At 38.0% G+C, this 19,197-nt stretch overlaps 1 protein-coding gene across 5 annotated transcripts in view; it reads left to right on the top strand.

Moving 5' to 3' along the window:
• Positions 1-10,378, top strand: part of MFAP3L (microfibril associated protein 3 like) — a 34,316-nt gene extending 23,938 nt beyond the window's left edge. For 4 of the 5 annotated variants that reach the window (XM_008174599.4, XM_042842098.2, XM_042842100.2 and 1 more), the window contains one exon: positions 2,541-3,597. In XM_008174599.4, the coding sequence (XP_008172821.2) occupies positions 2,541-3,403 (863 nt within the window). In that variant the 3' untranslated portion in view covers positions 3,404-3,597. Of the gene's footprint in view, positions 1-2,540 lie in introns of all 5 variants that reach the window. The other variant, XM_005309720.5, reaches the window with a different exon arrangement.
• Positions 10,379-19,197: the final 8,819 nt, after the last annotated feature.

The following is a 19,197-nucleotide window of genomic DNA, read 5'->3' as shown; positions in this document are numbered from 1 at the left end:
ATGAACACTTCAATCTCCCTGGTCATTCTATTACAGATTTAAAAGTCACTATCATTGAACAAAAAAACTTCAGAAACAGACTTCAAAGAGAAACAGCAGAACTAAAATTCATTTGCAAATTTAACACCATTAATCTGGGCTTGAATAGGGACTGGGGGTGGCTGGCTCATTACAGAAACAGCTTTTCCTCTCCTGGAATTGACACCTCCTCATCTATTATTGGGAGTGGACTACATCCACCCTGATTGAATTGGCCCTGTCAACACTGGTTCTCCACTTGCGAAGTAACTCCCTGCTCTCCATGTGTCAGTATATAATGCCTGCATCTGTAACTTTCACTCTATGCATCTGAAGAAGTGAGGTTTTTACCCACAAAAGCTTATGCCCAAATAAATCTTTTAGTTTTTAAGGTGCCACCAGACTCCTTGTTGTTTTTGTAGATACAGACTAACACGGCTACCCCCGCTACATATTAACTACAAAGTTCCACACTTCTTATTACTAATAACTAACTTTCTAATGTACTAGGGAATTTATATATATGGTCGCTATGAACATAACTGTACTTTAACATTTTTGTTTTGTTTCCCTTTTATTTTAATCTGCCATAGTGTATTTTATTATTTATACTGTGGCTTAGTACACAGCATGTCTAGAACTTCTTCATTCCATAATGTTATGTACAAAGTAAAACCTGTAGACATGGAAAATTCTGACGAGCTTACAATGTTTGGAGGGTGAGGTCCTGGTACTGCAAAGACTTACCCACCTGCTCATCATTACACACTTTGATTAGTATTGGGAGTTTTCAGACATTGCAAATCCATAAGAATAAGAGTGCAGAACTAATAATGTTGGTTGAAAAATAATTAGGAACTCCAAAAATGTTAAGTAGGCTTATGCATAGATTTTCACTGAGGATAAATGTGCAAACTAACTATGAAACCTTTAGGATGAGCCATATTTTGAGTTAGAATAATTTTCAAAAAGAGGAAAGCCACTAATATTCCAAATTGAAGCTGGCTTGTCTGATTAATTTCAAATTACACATAATATGCTTCCATAGCATAAGACTAAGAATCCAAGAACTAAAAGAAGCTTTTAAACAAACAAACAAATCTCCATGGAGAGAGAAGATGAAATCGGAGGGGGAGAGAATTAAATACACATGCACGCACACACATACCCCACATCAAGAGGTGAGGTTGTCAGTGCAGGCATTGCCACTGCTGTTGTGTCTGTGCCACTTTCTCTCTGTAATTGCAGATCCTGTGCCCCTGCCTTTAGCCACCCTTGTGCTGTTGTTAAGCATGGAGAGCCACTGTGTGGTATTCAGGGAGACACAGAAACATCCAGAATTAGTAAAGCTACACTGTCCATTTGTGCTCTACTCCCTGTCCATACTCTGGAATTTACTGCAGAGTTTAAGTGATGCAGGACCTTAAACCAGCCCTCCACACCCATGGTGAACATCCTCTTTTAAGCCAGTCTTTCAATTTATCAAACCCACACTACAAACCAACTGAATAGGGCATACATATCTCCCTAGGGTCTAAAAAATAGTGGTGTTTGTCACTTAAAGATGAAACCTAGCTATTTAATTGGGGGAGTGGGGAGGGAAGAGGAGCTAAGTCAATATCCTTATAATATTAGGATGAGCAGAAATAGGAGCAGATTTAGATTTTTAAATTAAGTTATTTGAGCTCAATTTGATGATAATCAGTCACCCATGGTAGGGTCAAAGCATGAAAAATTTGCACTTCTAACCCTTGCAGTAGAATGTAATGATCAAATGTATCAATAACGTTGCATAAATCAGTAAAGATTGCTCCCAATAAACCTCTTCAGATAAAAAAAAAATCCACCAACATGTGCACAAGATTTTACTGAGCAACAGCCTGATCTTATTGGTGTGGCCCTGCTCTTTCCTCTGTTGTCATACCCCTGCTGTCTTGTCACTTCCTTTGTCATGTCATGTTTAAAATTAGATTGTAAGCGCCTTGCATATTTTTTCTGCACTGTAAGATCCCTAGCATACTTTTGGGTGTGTTGTAAAGTTAACAGTAACAAGATGATAGGAGATACTATAACAAAACACCAGAAAATTTACAATCTTCATTGAATTCAACAATGATCTAGGTGACTTATCAGGTCTTCTATCTCAAACTTCTATTATTCATTAAAATTCAGCATTTTATGAAGTACTGCATGAGTTTGGGATGCTGTCCGCAGTAGGTAATTAGGTTTTTAACTTGTTTGACTATGATAGATATACAATATAGTTTATTGTGGATAGCGAAACATTTTTAAAATGTGACCTGTGTATAATCAGTGATCTTCACAATAGCGGAAATTGTATTGTGGTGGGATCCTAAAAGCAGACATGTTTTTGTGTCGACAAGTGATTCACTCTAGTATAGTCTACGTTGTTGCCATTTTTCTAAATTCTGGAGCCAGTATGACAAAACTGATGATTAAAATGTGATACTCCCCATATGAACAAATGTTTTGGACTGAATTCTTCTATATCTTTCCTGCAGGAAAATGGTGGTTTCTTGACAATGGGCTACTGAACATTACCAGCGTGTCTTTTGACGATAGAGGTAAATACACATGTGTTGCTTCTAACATCTATGGCACTGTGAATAATACTGTGACTCTGAGGGTCGTCTTTACCTCCGGAGATATGGGGATCTATTACATGATTGTCTGCCTCGTAGCTTTTACCATTGTTATGATCTTGAACATTACCAGGCTGTGTATGATGAGCAGCCATCTGAAGAAAACTGAGAAAGCCATCAATGAGTTTTTCAGAACAGAAGGAGCAGAGAAACTACAAAAAGCCTTTGAGATTGCTAAGCGTATCCCAATCATTACCTCAGCCAAAACTCTTGAGCTTGCCAAAGTAACCCAGTTCAAAACCATGGAATTTGCTCGCTACATTGAGGAACTTGCCCGAAGTGTTCCTCTACCACCTCTCATCATGAACTGCAGGACTATAATGGAAGAAATCATGGAGGTGGTTGGCTTGGAAGAACAGGGACAGAACTTTGTACGACAAGCAGCAGAAGGCCAGGAGACTACTGATGGAGATGATATGTTTATGATTCCTAATGCACTAAAGCGCAGCGACTCTCCCACAGCTGACTCTGAGGCATCATCACTGCATGAACCACCACAGCAGATTGCGATAAAAGTGTCAGTTCATCAGCTGTCCAAAAAGGACTGTATAGATGACCAGTCACAAGACAGTGTGCAATTAGAAATTAAGGAAGAAGAGATTCCTCAAACACCAGCATCTCCTACTGACCCAATTCCTGAGCCTTCTACTGAACTAAACTCCAATGATATAGCATTGGCAACTGACAAAAATACATGTTTTATTTATGAAAGCCATGTATGATGATTATTCTGTGAATCTATGCATAGCAAGAAAATCAGGTGGAGCTCCTTTAAAAATAGATATTATACTTGCCGCTAAGCCTTACCTGGAGCATAGCAAAAGCATGCATGTGGATTATTTGATATTTTCTTCTTTGAGTTAATTTTACTATGATGTATGACAGAGTAATTACTATTATATTAATACTAATTGCTCTTTTTGGTTTAGGAGTTTTTTTCAGAAACATTTACCTCAGTAATTTCTAGGTTGTTAAAAGCAACAGAGGGTCCTGTGGCACCTTTGAGACTAACAGAAGTACTGGGAGCATAAGCTTTCGTGGGTAAGAACCTCACTTCTTCAGATGCATCTGAAGAAGTGAGGTAAGAACCTCACTTCTTCACTTGCATCTGAAGAAGTGAGGTTCTTACCCACGAAAGCTTATGCTCCCAGTACTTCTGTTAGTCTCAAAGGTGCCACAGGACCCTCTGTTGCTTTTTACAGATTCAGACTAACACGGCTACCCCTCTGATTCTAGGTTGTTGTCAACTTCAGTGACCTCCTGGAAGTCATTTGTAGTGTTAAAGACACTTAGATTTACTAAACATAAAACTGTTCTTCATTTTTCTCCTTCCGCTTCCTCTCTTCCATCTGCTGCATTTTTGTGAAACTGTTCCCATGAATTTGAAACATTGCCCAGGAGGCAGGATTTCAGTAGCCAAATAAAATCCTAGTTAGATCCCATTTACCAAGCATCTTTGCCAAGCTGCATTGTGAATTAGAGGGCTATTAAAGAAGGTTAAATGTGTCTTTTTCATTTGAGACCATTTTATTTATGTTTAGACAGTGGGGAAATAGGTTTCCCTACCCCTTAGACTGAAGAAGCCAATAAGTGTTCATTCATACAGATGATATACAATGTATTTGTTTCTACAGAAAAGAAAGCACTTTATTTCTGCCAGAAGGCTACAGTACAAACGCGGATTAGATTTTTTTCATATATTTAACCATCTGTTGACTTTACCAGAAGTTTATATCAAGAAGGACTATGGGTGTCCAAAATTTATTGTCTTGTTTTGCTTACATGGTAGAAGTAAATGGAACCAGGTGACTTTATATAACCTGTCAGGAGTGTAGATTCAGTAAAAGTATTGTACACTCCAGTAATTTGTTGCAGGTGAGGCTGAAGTAGTAAAAGATCCTTGTTTATCAGGATTTCCTTTTTCTGCAGTGTAATTTCCTGATGAACAAAAACAAGTGCATTCATAATCATAATCTTTTTAATCCAGCAATGAGTTAAAAATTAGTCAAATACACCTCTACCCTGATATAACGCGACCTGTTATGACACGAATTCGGATATAACGCGGTAAAGCAGTGCTCCGGGGGGGCGGGGCGGCGCACTCCAGCGGATCAAAGCAAGTTCGATATAACTTAATTTCACCTATAACGCGGTAAGATTTTTTGGCTCCCAAGGACAGCGTTATATCGGGGTAGAGGTGTACTTGCTATTAAGTCATAATGGTCACCTCAGTGCATAAAAATGGACAATGATCACAAACTGTGTTATGATTTGCTATTTTAAAAAAATCCTCATCAAATTGAGATCTCCTGGGGTGAGGGGGTTCACTGACATCTGAGCAAATGTGACTCCATCTGTATATAGCTTTCATAATCATGGCAAGTGGGGCATATGTCTGTCATTGGAGATTTTTAAGAGCAGGTTAGCCAAACACCTGTCCAGGATGGTCTAGAGAAGACTTAGTCCTTTCTTAGCTGGAGACTGGACTAATAGACCTCTTGAGGTCTCTTCCAGTCCTACGATTCTATAATATTAGGATCATGGAGTTATGCTAGGATATTAATGAACTGCAGGGGTGGGGGAGGGAAGGGGGATAGTGTCTATTTCAGAAGTACTGTAATATTATGCACTACTGGATGAGCATGGAACGAGATCACTTACAAGCTAGAATTTGTGCATGATGAACAGTATGTTATTTAATCATCTGATACACATTTCACTTGGAATTGCTGAGCAGACCATGGTCTGTTCACTTTGGAGAAGGGCTACCATGCATTAGATAAAGTGTTAGAGATAACCTGGAGTCAATTACTCCGGAGTGTTGTGGAGAGAGAATTCGTTTAGACTGCTGAGAAATTGGTGAGCGTGGGCCACCCAGACATTTCCCAACAGCTGTCACAGCTAGTACAACTTTGAGCAGTGCTGGTGTTTGGCTTGGAGGAGATCAGATATGTTCACCGCATAAATAGTTGGGGACAAACAAGGTCACTGAAACTGCAGCCATCAGAAGGTGGATAACAATGGTGGTGGTGGCCCTGAATGGAGTGCTGAGTATCCTCAGGACCCAGTTCAGTTACAGTCCACTGAGATACACTGAAGTAGCTAAGATATGCACCTGCCCCCACCCGTAAAATATCGAAAATGTCCCTTTCCTTACATTTCTACGGCCAATGGGTATGAAACAAAAAAATAAGAGGCCCAACTGGACTAATTTTTTTAGGGTGCTATCAACTGTATGTGCAAGTTATAGCCATTTAAATGCCAGCTATTTGACTGCACCCAGTAGTCAGGTAATTTGACATCTAAATGTGCACTTTCACAAACAGAAATATGCCGGGGCAAGGCCTCTTTAAAATTTGGCCCAAAATGTATAATTAGTTGCAGTTACGTGAAACAAAACTAAACCATACTGTGCAGAAGAAGAGACAGGAGTGTGTTAGAATGATGTTTATCATGACCTGTGAGAGTGAAAGTGCTCATCAAGTGAAACACACTGTAAGCTCTTCAGTCTGAGGTACATTTTTGTTTTATGTTCTTATCCTTTTTGTTTTAATCACTTATTTGCTCTTGCAACAAAAAGGAGATTTTACATAAAGCAAGGGTAGAAGTGTGCACTGAGTTCTTTTAATTTGTCTTAATTATTTATACTAAAGAGACATATTGATATTCCTAATTGTTTAATGTTTAGCAAAAAATGGTTTCATACTATAAAATGACTTGCCTGTTGCTCAGTGAAAGTAATTTTCTCATGAAGAGCCACACGGTTCTTCATAGCAGAATGCTATACATTTAGGAAGAGATTACTCCTCTAGTTTGTAAGCAACTCTGGACTGCGGTTGTGTCATCTCTTGAGGTCATATGGGCCCCACAAAGGGGCTTAGGTTCCTAACCCCCCAGTTTTAAGCATCACTACCATCTTCAAAATCCCCTCTGAGCTGCCACCTAACCCTGGAGGCAAAGGGATAAAAAAAAATCAATATTTTGAAACCAAAAAAATCAAACTTATTTAAATTAGATATTTTGTATTTAAATTAAATTCAGATTTATTTTTTAAAACCAAACCTATTTAAAAATACATTTGAAAGTGACAACCTATGTTGAAGGCTAAAATTATTATAAGCTATTAAAACCATTTAAATATAAAAATATTAAGCAATACATGTTTGCTGCCAAGTTTTCAAGAAAACCATACCCATGAACTGGTGGAAGTTACTGGAAACAGAGTTTGTTGAAATACTAAACTAGCTTCTGACAGCAGTAGCCTCTTCTGCAATTGCAGAGAGAATATTTTCCTCATTTCAGTTTATTCAGCTAGTTAAATTCAATGAGTAGTTCATTCAAAGTTAAGAAGCCAATTGGGAGTTGAAAAAGCAGGAAAGCTTGTTTACCCTCTCCTACTTGAAGAATTAAAAACTAGGTGTGAGAGAATGAGATCTACTAGTTCTAAAATCTCAAAGGGCATGGTGACTAGAAACAATCAGTTCAATTCATTAACTACAGATAATATTTCTTTTGTTTAATAAATCAGTTTTAAATGCAAAACATGTTTTGATAAACTTTCCTGTGTATTCAGCACTCTTAAGGTAGTTTTATTTAATAAAAAAGTTAAAATGCTGTTTTAGTGCACTTTTAATTAAATTTGAGTTTCCATCCAAAGAGAGCTTGATACACATCACAAGTAAAAAATAAATAATCTGGTAAATAAGAGATGCATCATTCACCATTTTCTAACATGATAAAATATTTAAAAATTAAGAATCTGAATAAATGTAAATTAAGCTATATACTTGTTTAAATAAATATATATAGATATATTACATCCTACTGGTTAGTAAAAAGAAGCACCAAAGATTATATTTAGTTGCAAATAAAATGTTTTAATAGTACTAACTAATGAGAATCAACCTTTCTTTAGGAAAATAATTAAAAAGTACAAATGCAAAACATGATTTACATTAATTATTTAAATCAAGGTTTTCTGCTTGGTGATTTAAACCATGATTAAAATTGGTGATTTAAATCAATCCACCTTGCCTGTAGGCGCCTAAAGTCCTAATGTAAAAGTTCCTTAAGAGCCTGAGGGCTTGTGTATACTGCATGCTAAATCGGCACTGCTGCAATCAATGCAGCGGCATCAATTTAGCGGATCTGGTGAATACGTGATGAGTCGATAGCAGAGCACTCTCCTGTCGACTTCAGTACTCTACCTCCCCAAGAAGCGAGATGTAACTGACATTGACTTAAGCAGCAGTGTAGACCAGGCCTAAGTTACTGCCTCTGGGCATGTACACTGCTGCTCTAGCAGGCATCCGGACGCCCATCTCACTCCTAAGCTCCAGTGCAATCCTCAAACGAGGTGGCGATGGGCAGAGCAATGCCTATTCCATTTCAGTTCCCCCCTGTGTCTGATGAGGAGAAGGGGTTTGAACAGGGGTTTCCCATCTCAGTGGGCTATGGGATATTCCAATGGGAGTCTCAGTCTCTTGTTGAAGCTGTTCCACTTTGTATTAAATATTAATTAAGCCACTGGGGGAAGGAATGACTCTATAGCCTAGTTATCAGTGCATTCATGACAGAAGTAGGAGACCCCATTCAAATCCCTTCTCCTCGGGGAGCAGTGGGAATTGACCCTGGTCTCCCACATCTTACCCTAACCACTGCTGGCCTAAGGATTATGATGAAGGCCACCTCCTCCAGTTGTTTTGTTTGGAGCTAAGCAGCAGACATTCTTGAAAGAAACAGTTTAGGCACCTAAGCCACCTGCCTCCAAGAGAGAGGTTCCCAGTTGTGGATTACGAGCTGAGATAGGTGCCTCCCTCCAGTACAGGCTTAAGCCATGCCCCCCATGAAGTTCAACATCTAAGACACACCCCTCTAATGGGTATCTCCCATTGGCTAGTTTAGGCAGCTCACACCTAGCATGCTGGCTTTTGTGGATCCCATTCTCAAGCACCTATATCCCCCATGCATTGTATAGGGAGCCAAGGCTCTGATTCATGCTTTATGGATTCCAGTGATTTTTTAGGCACCTACATGTTAGGCATTGTGATGCCTACGTCCCTTGAGGATCCAGGCCACAGTGTCTAGCACAGTGGAGTTCTGATCCTGATTAAGGCCCCTATGCTCTCCTGCAATCTGTTCAATAATAATTATTAATAAATTACAGTAATAGTATGAGGCCAAATAACCCCATGGTTTCCAGCAAAATAAAATCTATACTTCAAGGAAATTTAACATATTTTTCAAAGGGCTGGACCATGCAAAGTGAATAATGAAGCGCAGGCTTTAAAGTGCACAGTGAACCAATTCTTAGCTAAATTGCTTGTATCTGATGCTCAGAGAGGCATAATAAGTGAATTTCTGGCCCCATTTACGTCAATGGGAGTTTTGACACTGGAGCTAGGATTTCACCCAATTAAACCTTAAAGTTCATAGATGATGCTGGTTCAATCAATGTAATCTGAAGGCTTTCTTTCTCTATGCACCCAGAAAAATGTTTGAAAGGTAAATATAACTTTTGGGGGCATATAATAGTTTGGTCATAATTAATGTGTTACTTGGTTGAATGAAAAATAGTTTTATGTGGGGTAAATGTAGGTTTGTAATAGTTCTGTTTTAAATATGTTCTCTCTGTTTTCATAGAGGTTGAGTAATCTTCAGTATCTTTTTGGATCTGTTGTGTTACACCTATAAGCATAATGTTTAGTAAATGCTTTTAAGCACTCATTTTGCCGTAGTGATGTGGCAAACAAGGTCTGAAGATCTCATTCCACCTCTTCCTCCTAGCCTATTTAATCATAATCTATCTAAAATGAACTGTGTTTCATAATATGATGAAAGAATAACATTTGGAAATAGCTAGTATAAATGTTTTGATGGAACTATAATTATATTTCTAGTATTTACATTATTACATAACTTTAATTTATATCCAGGATAGTTTCATCACACATCTTAAGTACTTAAAAGGAATAGGAGTGATAAATTACCTATAATTTGGCCTAGGCACACCTTTTTACACTATTATTATTTGTTAAGCATCAGTGTGTTTGGTACCATACAACACTCAAAATGCGGAAAGTCCCTGTTCAGACAAATTATGTTCTAAACATATCATGCAGACTAATCCAATTTTAGAACGAAATAAGGGGATCTTGTGTTCTTAATGCAGCTACACCCTTCATGGTCATCCCTATATGTCAAGAACTGAAAGTACTGTAACATATAATCAGGGTTTCCTGACCAGCTTTGCTAAAGTAAGTTACCTACATACTGATTCAGAATAACTCATTTTTAAAAAAGCGGTAATACCCAGTGGTAAATTCAGAGACTTGAAAGTTATTACCAAGAATATACTGGCAAATCACTATTTAAAGTGTTGGTCTCCTTGGTATCGATCATACTTTGTGGGACTGCTTAAACTTTCTTAGATGCAAAGAAAATGCTTGCTCCAAATTACAAGTTATATTTCAGTAATTCTGCAAGTTTTCTTTTTTTTATGTTACAACAAATGTAAAAGACCTATGAATGTGTTCTGCTGATCAGAAGCATAGTTACTGTATTTTGCTTTTAAGAACTGTCAATTCTAAGATTTTCACAGCCATAAATCACAAAGAGAAACCAGTTCATGCTAAAGTGGCAAAAATGTGATCTAGCTTGTAAATTGATCATTGTTTCAATAAAGAATTTGCACAGAGTATATTGAGTGTGTGTTTGCTGATGTGAAAACAGCAGTGATTACTCAGAAAAATTATGATGCTGTTGCAAAACAGCAGTATCTGAAGTTTGAAGCGACACTGTGATGGGGTGAATCCCCATCACAGGCAAGAAAGAGTTAAAGGCCAGTTAGACATTCACTCCACCTGGCGTGAGCCACAATTTGATAGTTTCTTCTCAGCCAAGGAGGCGAGACTATGTGTCTGATAATTCTGTTCTTTACTATAGTTTCTACCAATTTTCCCAGCACTGAAGTTAGGCTCACTGGCCTGTAATTGCCAGGATTACCTCTAGAACTCTCTTAAAAATCGGCATTACATTAGCCACCTTCCAGTCATCTGGTATAGAGGCTTGTTTCAGCAGTAGGTTACATGCTACAGTTAGTAGTTCTTCAATTTCATATTTCTGTTCCTTCAGAACTCTTGTGTGAAACCATCTGGTCTGGGTGACGTATTACTGTTTAATTTATCCATTTATTCTAGATCCTCTTCTATGGACACATCAGCGTGGGACAGTAGTTCAGTTTTGCCACCCTGAAAGGATAGCTCTGATGTGGGTATCTCCTTCACATCCTCTGCAGAGAAGACTGATTCAAAGAATTCAGTTAGCTTCTCTGCGATGGTCTTATCTTCCTTGAGTGCTCCTTTAACACTTTGGTCATCTAGTGGCTCTACTGCCTGTTTGGCAGGCTTCCTGCTTCTAATGTCCTTAACAAAATTCTTACTGTTAGTTTTTGTGTCTTTAGCTGTTCATTTCCCAACTACACATATAAAATGTGCTTTAAATTAGCTGTTACTACTCAAAAGAGAGATCTTGGAATCCCCATGGATAGTTCTCTGAAAACTTGCGCTCAATGTACAGCAGTGGTCAAAAAGGCTAACTGAATGTTAGCAACTATCAAGAACAAGATAGAAAATAAGACAGAAAAGATCATAATGCTACTATATAAATCCTTGGGGAACCCAAACCTTGAATACTGTGTCCAGGTCTCATCACCCCATTTTAAAAAGGATATGGTGGAATGAGAAAAGGTTCAGAAATGAACAACAAAGTTGATCAAGGGCATAGAACAGCTTCCCTATGATGAGAACCTAAAAAGATTAGGGCTGTTCAGCTTAGAAAGGAGATGACTAATGGGAGATTGGTAGATGTTTATAAAACCATGTCTGGAGTGGAGAAAGTGAATAGGAAAATGTTATTAACCCTTCACATAACACAAGAACTAGGGAGTCACCCAATGAAATTAATAGGTAGCAGGTTTAAGACAAACAAGAGGAAATACTTTTCACACAATGCATAATTAACCTATGGAACTCTTTGCCATGGAATGTTGTGAAGGCCAAAAGTACAACGGGGTTGAAAAAAGAACTGGATAAGTTCATGAAGGATAGATCCATCAATGGCTATTAGCCAAAATGGTCAGGGATGTAATCCTGTGCGCAGAATGACTATAAATCTCTGACTATCAGAACCCAGGAGTGGAAGACAAGAGATGAGTCACTCCAACTACCCCATTCTGTACACTCCCCCTGAAGCTCTGGTACTGGCCACTATCAGAGACAGGATACTGGGCTAAATATACCATTGGTCTGACCACAGGTATGGCAGTTCTTATGTCCTTATACATCAGCAGGGAAGCAGAAAAACATTGAAGTATTTTGAAATAGAATGTTCTAAAAATTAAACTTTAAAAACACTATTTAAAGGGTTCTCAATCAGAACATTTTTCATTTTTTTTTTAAGTTAACTTTCAGTCTCATGTACAGTCTTTCAGCCGGCAGGTAAAAACCCACATTTGATTTGTATAGTGAGAAAAATGCACATGGAAGTCCCAGACAGACGATGAATGTGGAATATGGAAAACCCTAATGCCATTTTTACACTCTCTCTGCAGACTAGAACCACATTGTGTTTTCCTATCACACTAGAGTACATCGGATATTCCTATCACTCCACCTCCACTAATGCCTATAATAATCTGATCTATATTTAAGTCAGCTAAAAATACTGATTCCTCTTTGGTTTCATTTCCTCTGCACTCTTGTCTTTTTTTTCTCCTCTATCTTCCCCCAGATCTCCACTTTCTTTAGGCATTTGGGGGTCATTCAGCTGTTACCTCTTGGATGATGACCCCTAGGAAGAAATGAGCTTTAATGACTGTAATGAACCTTATGTTCAAAATACTCCAGTCCTAAGTCTGCCTTTCACAAGCTCACAAAGTGAACTGTCTTTCATAAATACAAGGCTTGAGTGCCAGTATGCTATATTTAACTGTGCAGTTCCAGGATTCAGACTGAGCCAGACTGTTATGTAAAATCTGACCCATGAATCCACTGGATAATGTAAGAGTCAGTAGATTGTCATTAGACTTTAATCAATCTTTAAAACAAAAAAATGAAGTTAATTTACCAAATTACCAGTTAATTTACCATTTACCAAAATAAAATGCATGATAATAAAATGTAATAACATCAAACTTAGCATATGCAAATTGAATAAATAGAAAAAAAATTACTATTTCTGACCACACAAAAGGAAAATACTCAAACTCTTTAATCATCCCTTATAAATTGGACTGTATCTCTTTAAACACTTGTTTATCATTCTAATAGAAATTTAGCCTTTCAAGATTAAGCACATTTGGCAAATCAGCGTGCCATTCTGTAACATTTCTCCACCTTGGGAACAAAAGTCTTTGAGCTATTAAGTTTGGTCTGCACAGAACTTTTTCCTGAAAGGACTACGAACACTACAGGCGAAGAAATATTACTAAAAATAATCAACCACAACCTCATCTATTTCACTCATAATTTAAGAAACTGGTAATGACTTTTTTTGTTCTTTTTGTCATGCCAGCCCTTATTTTTGGTAAAGCCTGGTGAGAGAGGAGGAGGTCAACATGAAGCCCCCAACTGTGCCAACACTTAGGCTATGTCTACATGTACAGCGGCGCAGGTGTACCGATACAGCTGTGCCACTGCAGTGCGTCTGGTGAAGACAGTGGAGTTTACATGTTCTATGACAGTCTGGACTGTTGTTCAAGGTGTTAACACAATTTGAGGATTAGCTTCCTTGAGACAGACCTATCACTTCACTGGCAGGTCTGCCATATGTCACGATAGAGCACAGAAACTCTCACATTTGGTAGAAAATATTTGCCTTGTATGATGTTGGAATATAATGATCTAACACTGTTGAGTGGTATGTAACCTATTGCTGGATGAACCTTCTGCATTGCACAGGTTACTGTCATTCCTTCATCCATGACTGATGTTGTACAGTATTTGGATGAGAGATGCGGGCATGTTTATATCTGTCCCATATGTAAAATAGTAATTGGCAGATACCAGAACAGAAATCCAGCAGCGAATTTGATATAGTCAAATGATTTTTAGTACTTTACTACTATTTTAGGCTTATGAATCTCTGATTGATATTCCCAGCTATGGAGCCACACAAATCTCTATACATGTAGAAGCACTCATGTGCATAAATAAGCTAGTATTAATCCATGTATGTGTCTGAAATACAGCTGAGATTATTTTCTTTAAGGGAGTAATGTGTCAATTTTCTCACTTAGTTATGCCCCTTTTTAAAAATGTGCATCTTCACATGTAATGTGAATAACCCGTAGGTCTCTGGAATGACCAGAAGGCTGGTGGATTTTATGGCCCAATTACTACACAGCACTGACACCCCTTTGGGAAATACTGCACACCATTAATATCCTTAGACTTTAATGGGGAGATGCAATGCACCCTCTAGTTGAGGAGGTGTTCAGTATCTTCTAGAACAGTGGTCTTCAACCTGTGGTCTGCAGACCCCTGGAGGTCCACAGATTATGTCTAAGATTTAAAAAGGGGTCCGCACCATCATTTGAAAATTTGTAGGGTCCCGGAAATGAAAAAAGGTTAAAAACCACTGTTCTAGAATCAGACCCTTGGAATGCATAAATGGAGATATGCCATGTCAAGATATATGTCAAGTACTGTTTGCTCAGGGATGCATTTAGAAGATCTGTTGGCAAAACATAGCTTTCCATGCATATACCAATAAGACTACAGCAATGAAATGTTGCAAGAGCCTAGACAGCTACTGAGCAAGTCTTTAGCTAGCTAATACCTTGTAAGGCAAGCAACAGAGTTAATTCTGCATTGTTTACTCAGGCCATTGATTTCAGTGGGGAATTTTGCCTAAGCAAGGCATACCAGAGCAAGGACAAAAGGTTGATCCTCCTAAAAAAGCTTATTAAATGTTGATGTCCTGGTAAAATTAGTTATGAGATGCTGAAAGCCTAACAAAGTAAGAAATCTCAAATAATCAATCAAATTTTTTAAAACTCTGAATATGAACAAAATTTAACTAATCTTAAATCAGACCAGGCTGCAGTGCTGACATCCTACTAAATGTTTCTAGGCAACAGCAAGAAAACACTTAAACTAAACAATTACAGAATGCTAATAATGAGCAAAGCTGACACCAAATTAAAGCCTGATCCATTATGGGGCTCAGTGCCTCCTGAGAGATGCTGAACATCTTCAACTTTCATTCTCTTCACTGGAAGTAGAAAACAGTCAGCACTTCACAGTCTAGCAGCCAGGACATCTTATGGAGTGTTGATTTGTGTTGTTTTAACAAAGGATTCTCTTCTAAATTCTTTTAAATGCTTTGGTAGATAATAGCTTCCCATTTCAATCAACCAAGACCACCATCATAGAATCTCCAGAGAGCTCATCTTTGAATGGACTAAAAAGTCCATTTTTGGTTGAAATTTATTATTTTTTTTTAAATTGTTAACATTTTGATATTTCAAACCGTAAAAAAAATGATTTTCACAATTTTTTTTTTTTTAAGAAGAAACCAGCTCTACCTAGAGGTGCTTTTCTCACCTGGGTGCCAAGTAAAATAGCGTCCCTAAACCTATGCTGCCAGAAGCTGGAACTGGATGACAGGGGATGGAACATTCAAAATTGCTTTTCATTCCCTCTGAAGCAGCTGACATTGGCCACTCTCAGATGACAGGATACTGGGCTAGATGGACCATAGGTCTGACCGAGTATGAGCTAACATCATATTCTTAAGAGTCCAAGACTGCAAGCTGACTGATAGAAGGGTACTGTGATGGGGGCAGCATGTCACACCCCGACCTCTTACATGACCACAGATCGCTCTGAGACCTTCTTGCTTGTAAACACCACTCTGACTTCTATTTACAGTTCCTCCACCAACACATATCAGTGTCTCCACACCTTTACACTGTATCTCAACTTTCTAACCCCTTCTTCAAAGAAAAAAAGGGGGGGGGAGGGAGATAAAGTCTACTCAGCGGCCTCCCTTTGTCACACTTGCTAGCCAGTCCCCCCTTCCTGTGCCTTTTATACAGCTTCCCTGTTAATGAGCTAATTTGACTCATTGACTCACTAGCCCCAACCTGGCCTGGTAATCAGGTACCACCATGTCCAATGAGGCCTTCTCTGGGAAACCTAATTAGTACTAAAAGTGACCAGAGTGTTGGCTCAAGTGCTATTGCTCAGCACTCTATTACAGGCGCCCAATGTATATATTTTGATATGTTATTTGGTTGGGAGTCAAAGCAGTCCAGAGAATTTAGATGCATGTAATTCTTTACAGGGTAACGTATTATGTACCAGCCCTCTAATAATCTTAATTCTCTGATGGCAAGGGATCAGGTTATAAATAGCCTGTCCCACATTTTGAATTCACATACCACAGTTTTTGGAACACAGTGAAGGCAGAAGCAGTTATATTTTTAAACTAAAGGACAGAGAAAGGTAATGGGGGAACAAAGAAACAGAGGAAATAAGAACAATAGTAAACACTGGGAAAGCATGTGCAGTATAGAAAAATGGGACTACTCACATATTTAAACTTAAATTCTGTGTTTAACTGCTTTATCATCAGGGCCTATCCATCCAGCCTGATCTCTTTCAAGTGGAAAGTAAATGTAAGAAAAAGGAAAAAAGACAAAACTTTTTCTCAGAGTTCTTTGGGGGCAGGAGATATTTCAGGCCCCAGTATCACAGAATCATTAGCACTAGAGTTGTGAAGGAACCCAGAGTATTCAGGCTGGAAGAGACACTTTGTTCAAGTAGCCTTTAGGTAATAGTTCCATGTCATGTGTTGTAAGTTAGAGTCTGTGCCCACCTGGCATTGCTTATGGCTAGTAATAACAATGTAAGGATTAAAAGTTGTTTGTTTGGTGATTTCCACCTTATTTTCTGTTTTCTGCTAATAACCTTTGCTTTTACTTTAAATAAATGGAATTGGATGTGATGACTAAATCTGGGTTAGCCTCTTTTTGGCTGCTGCTGAGATAGAAAAATAAACTAAACTCTGATCTCAGAGGAAATGAGTCCTAACTCCAGAGTGAAGTAATATTGTGAATGCTTGGGTCAGGAGGAAGAGGGACTGGGATCCCCTCCCAAAATGGTGCTTCTAGGAAGCTGGCTGGTCACTTTGTACACAGGGACTGTCAAAAGACATCAAGGCCACCAGGCCTGGTTACAGATATCCAAACAACCTGAGTACCCAGCAGTAGAGAGCTGAAGCTTATTGGCTATTATAGTGTTTCTGAATTATGATAATATGCAGGAAGTAGAACACAGCAAAGTTCATCCACCGGATGGGAGACCCCGCTACCTTGTTTAGTTAGCTCTATTGTCAGGCTGCCAGCTGGTAGACAGAACACTGCACTATGTATTTGCTTATTTTTAATGTTCTCTCTATAACAACCAGGGACCGGAAAGAGGAAGACAATCTCTTTAATATGATCCATTTCAAGTAGAAAATCCATAGCTTTTTTATGTATGAATTTTCCTCTTTCAAACACAGAACAAGCAGAAATGGCATATATCAGTCACTGCTATATGAGAGTTATCTAAAGATATGATGAAACAGAAAGACTATTGGATTAATATGTTTAAAAAAAATCTATACCAACTAGTTTAACAAATGTGACACTGTCTAATATACCAGGATATTTCTTTAAATGAGTGTAAATAAAATCTCACAAGAGGCATTAGAGAATGCGGTGCTTTGTACTGTAGAACCTACATTCCTATTCTAACCACACATCCATAATTGTAAGTCATTCGTGATAAAAATCAATGATCTTAGTTTTCTGATAGCTTTTGTTCACTGTTCCCAGGAACTGCTATCTCCTCTCAAGAGAGTATTTAGATTTTTAAGCTCCCTCGCTTTGCTTATTTATTACATACAGTACCATTCATTTGAAGAGCAACCACAGTGCCAAGTTCCAGCTTGGCATTTGTGGAGCATTTTCCTTTCAGTCTCTTGAGAATATTTAACTGTCTCATGACTCTCGGAATTCTCAACAATGCAGTGCAGTGGTATGAGCCAGGCTGAAGTGGGCAAAGATGTTGTTGGCATCTGTCTCTGTTGCTATGGCTACAGTATTCCACTGAAGCAATAATACTTTTTCAAAGAAACTAAATAAAAAAAAGTTCTTGTTTTCTTTTCTTCCATTTGAACAGAAACTACTTAATATTGTAGCTAGAATGAATCATATGTTTTATTTATTTAACAGCTCACAGGACATGGTTTTTAAGCTTCCTTCCTACAAAATAATTTCTTCTTTTTGGACTCACAAAAAACAAAAACCCATCCAAGCAAAAAAGAAGTTCGCCCCAACCCTGAAATGAGAACTACCTGGATAGAGGAAGATCCCTGAGCCCATTGACTTCCTGCATTTAGCCAATTTTCAATGCAAGATCAAGGCTGAGGACCTTAAGTAATTTAGAGGAGTTGCTGTACATAGAGAAGATGGACGGCCAGTGCTCTGTTTAATATTTGCTATGTGTATAGAAGTTCTGATAGATTGTATTCTGGTCACATGCATGGATAAGGTCCTGACAATATATCAGAAACCACTATAATGATATATGATCTATCTGTAATGAAATAGAGATACAGCCATTCCAAACTCATGCTGATAAAAGCTTTATATTTACCCCATCTTGTGTTTCTCCTTCTCTGTTATCTCTATCATTACAATTATAAATATATGAAAGGTTCAAAATATTTCAAAGGTGATCATATGTATTTTTGTACCCTTTTCTTCATAGAGTCATAGTCTCTACAGTCAGAAAGGATCAGCTAGTCTGACTTCCTAGTACAACACAGGGAATGGAATTTCAGTATGTGTGTATGAGCATCCACATGCATAGAAGAGCAGGTCCAACCCACAGTGGGTTGGAAATTTTATTTACCGTACTTATATCACTAACTCAGAATGAATAGTCACTGCACATCAGTCTACTATTCTTGTGGGGCTCTGAAGCTAAAAGTAAATCACCAAATCTAGAAAAATACTTTACTATGTATTACATTGTACAGCAAACTTTTAATTCTGCACATTTTTCTTCTGTGATAGTCTTTCATGAAACTGGCATTAAGTAAGGTTATTCTGCACCCAAAAAAAAAAAAAACCCTATTTGCAATTTACTACAATAGGGTACCTCAATATCAAGACAACAGGTATCTTCCACAAAGAGGAAATATTTGTTGTTCAAACAAAGCTATTTAGCTGATCAGGGGCACTTATCAACAGTGCTAATTGACAGGGATCAAAACAATTTACACTATTCTCTGGGGACAAGCTTTACTGTAATGGAGAAAACATTGATTTTCAAAGGTGTTATTTGCTGTTTGCAAAAAAACTAAGAGACAAATACATGTTTTCTTTTTAATTGCTGCTTGGAGACAATGTTGTTATCAAGTTTGGGAGTTTTGTTTTCTTAGTCCCTCACTCCTGAAATTT

This window comes from Chrysemys picta, chromosome 5, assembly GCF_011386835.1.
Source record: "Chrysemys picta bellii isolate R12L10 chromosome 5, ASM1138683v2, whole genome shotgun sequence".
NCBI classification, from domain to species: domain Eukaryota; kingdom Metazoa; phylum Chordata; order Testudines; family Emydidae; genus Chrysemys; species Chrysemys picta.
The sequence above is the reverse complement of the archived record's forward strand: the minus strand, read 5'-3'. Positions and strand labels throughout refer to the sequence as shown.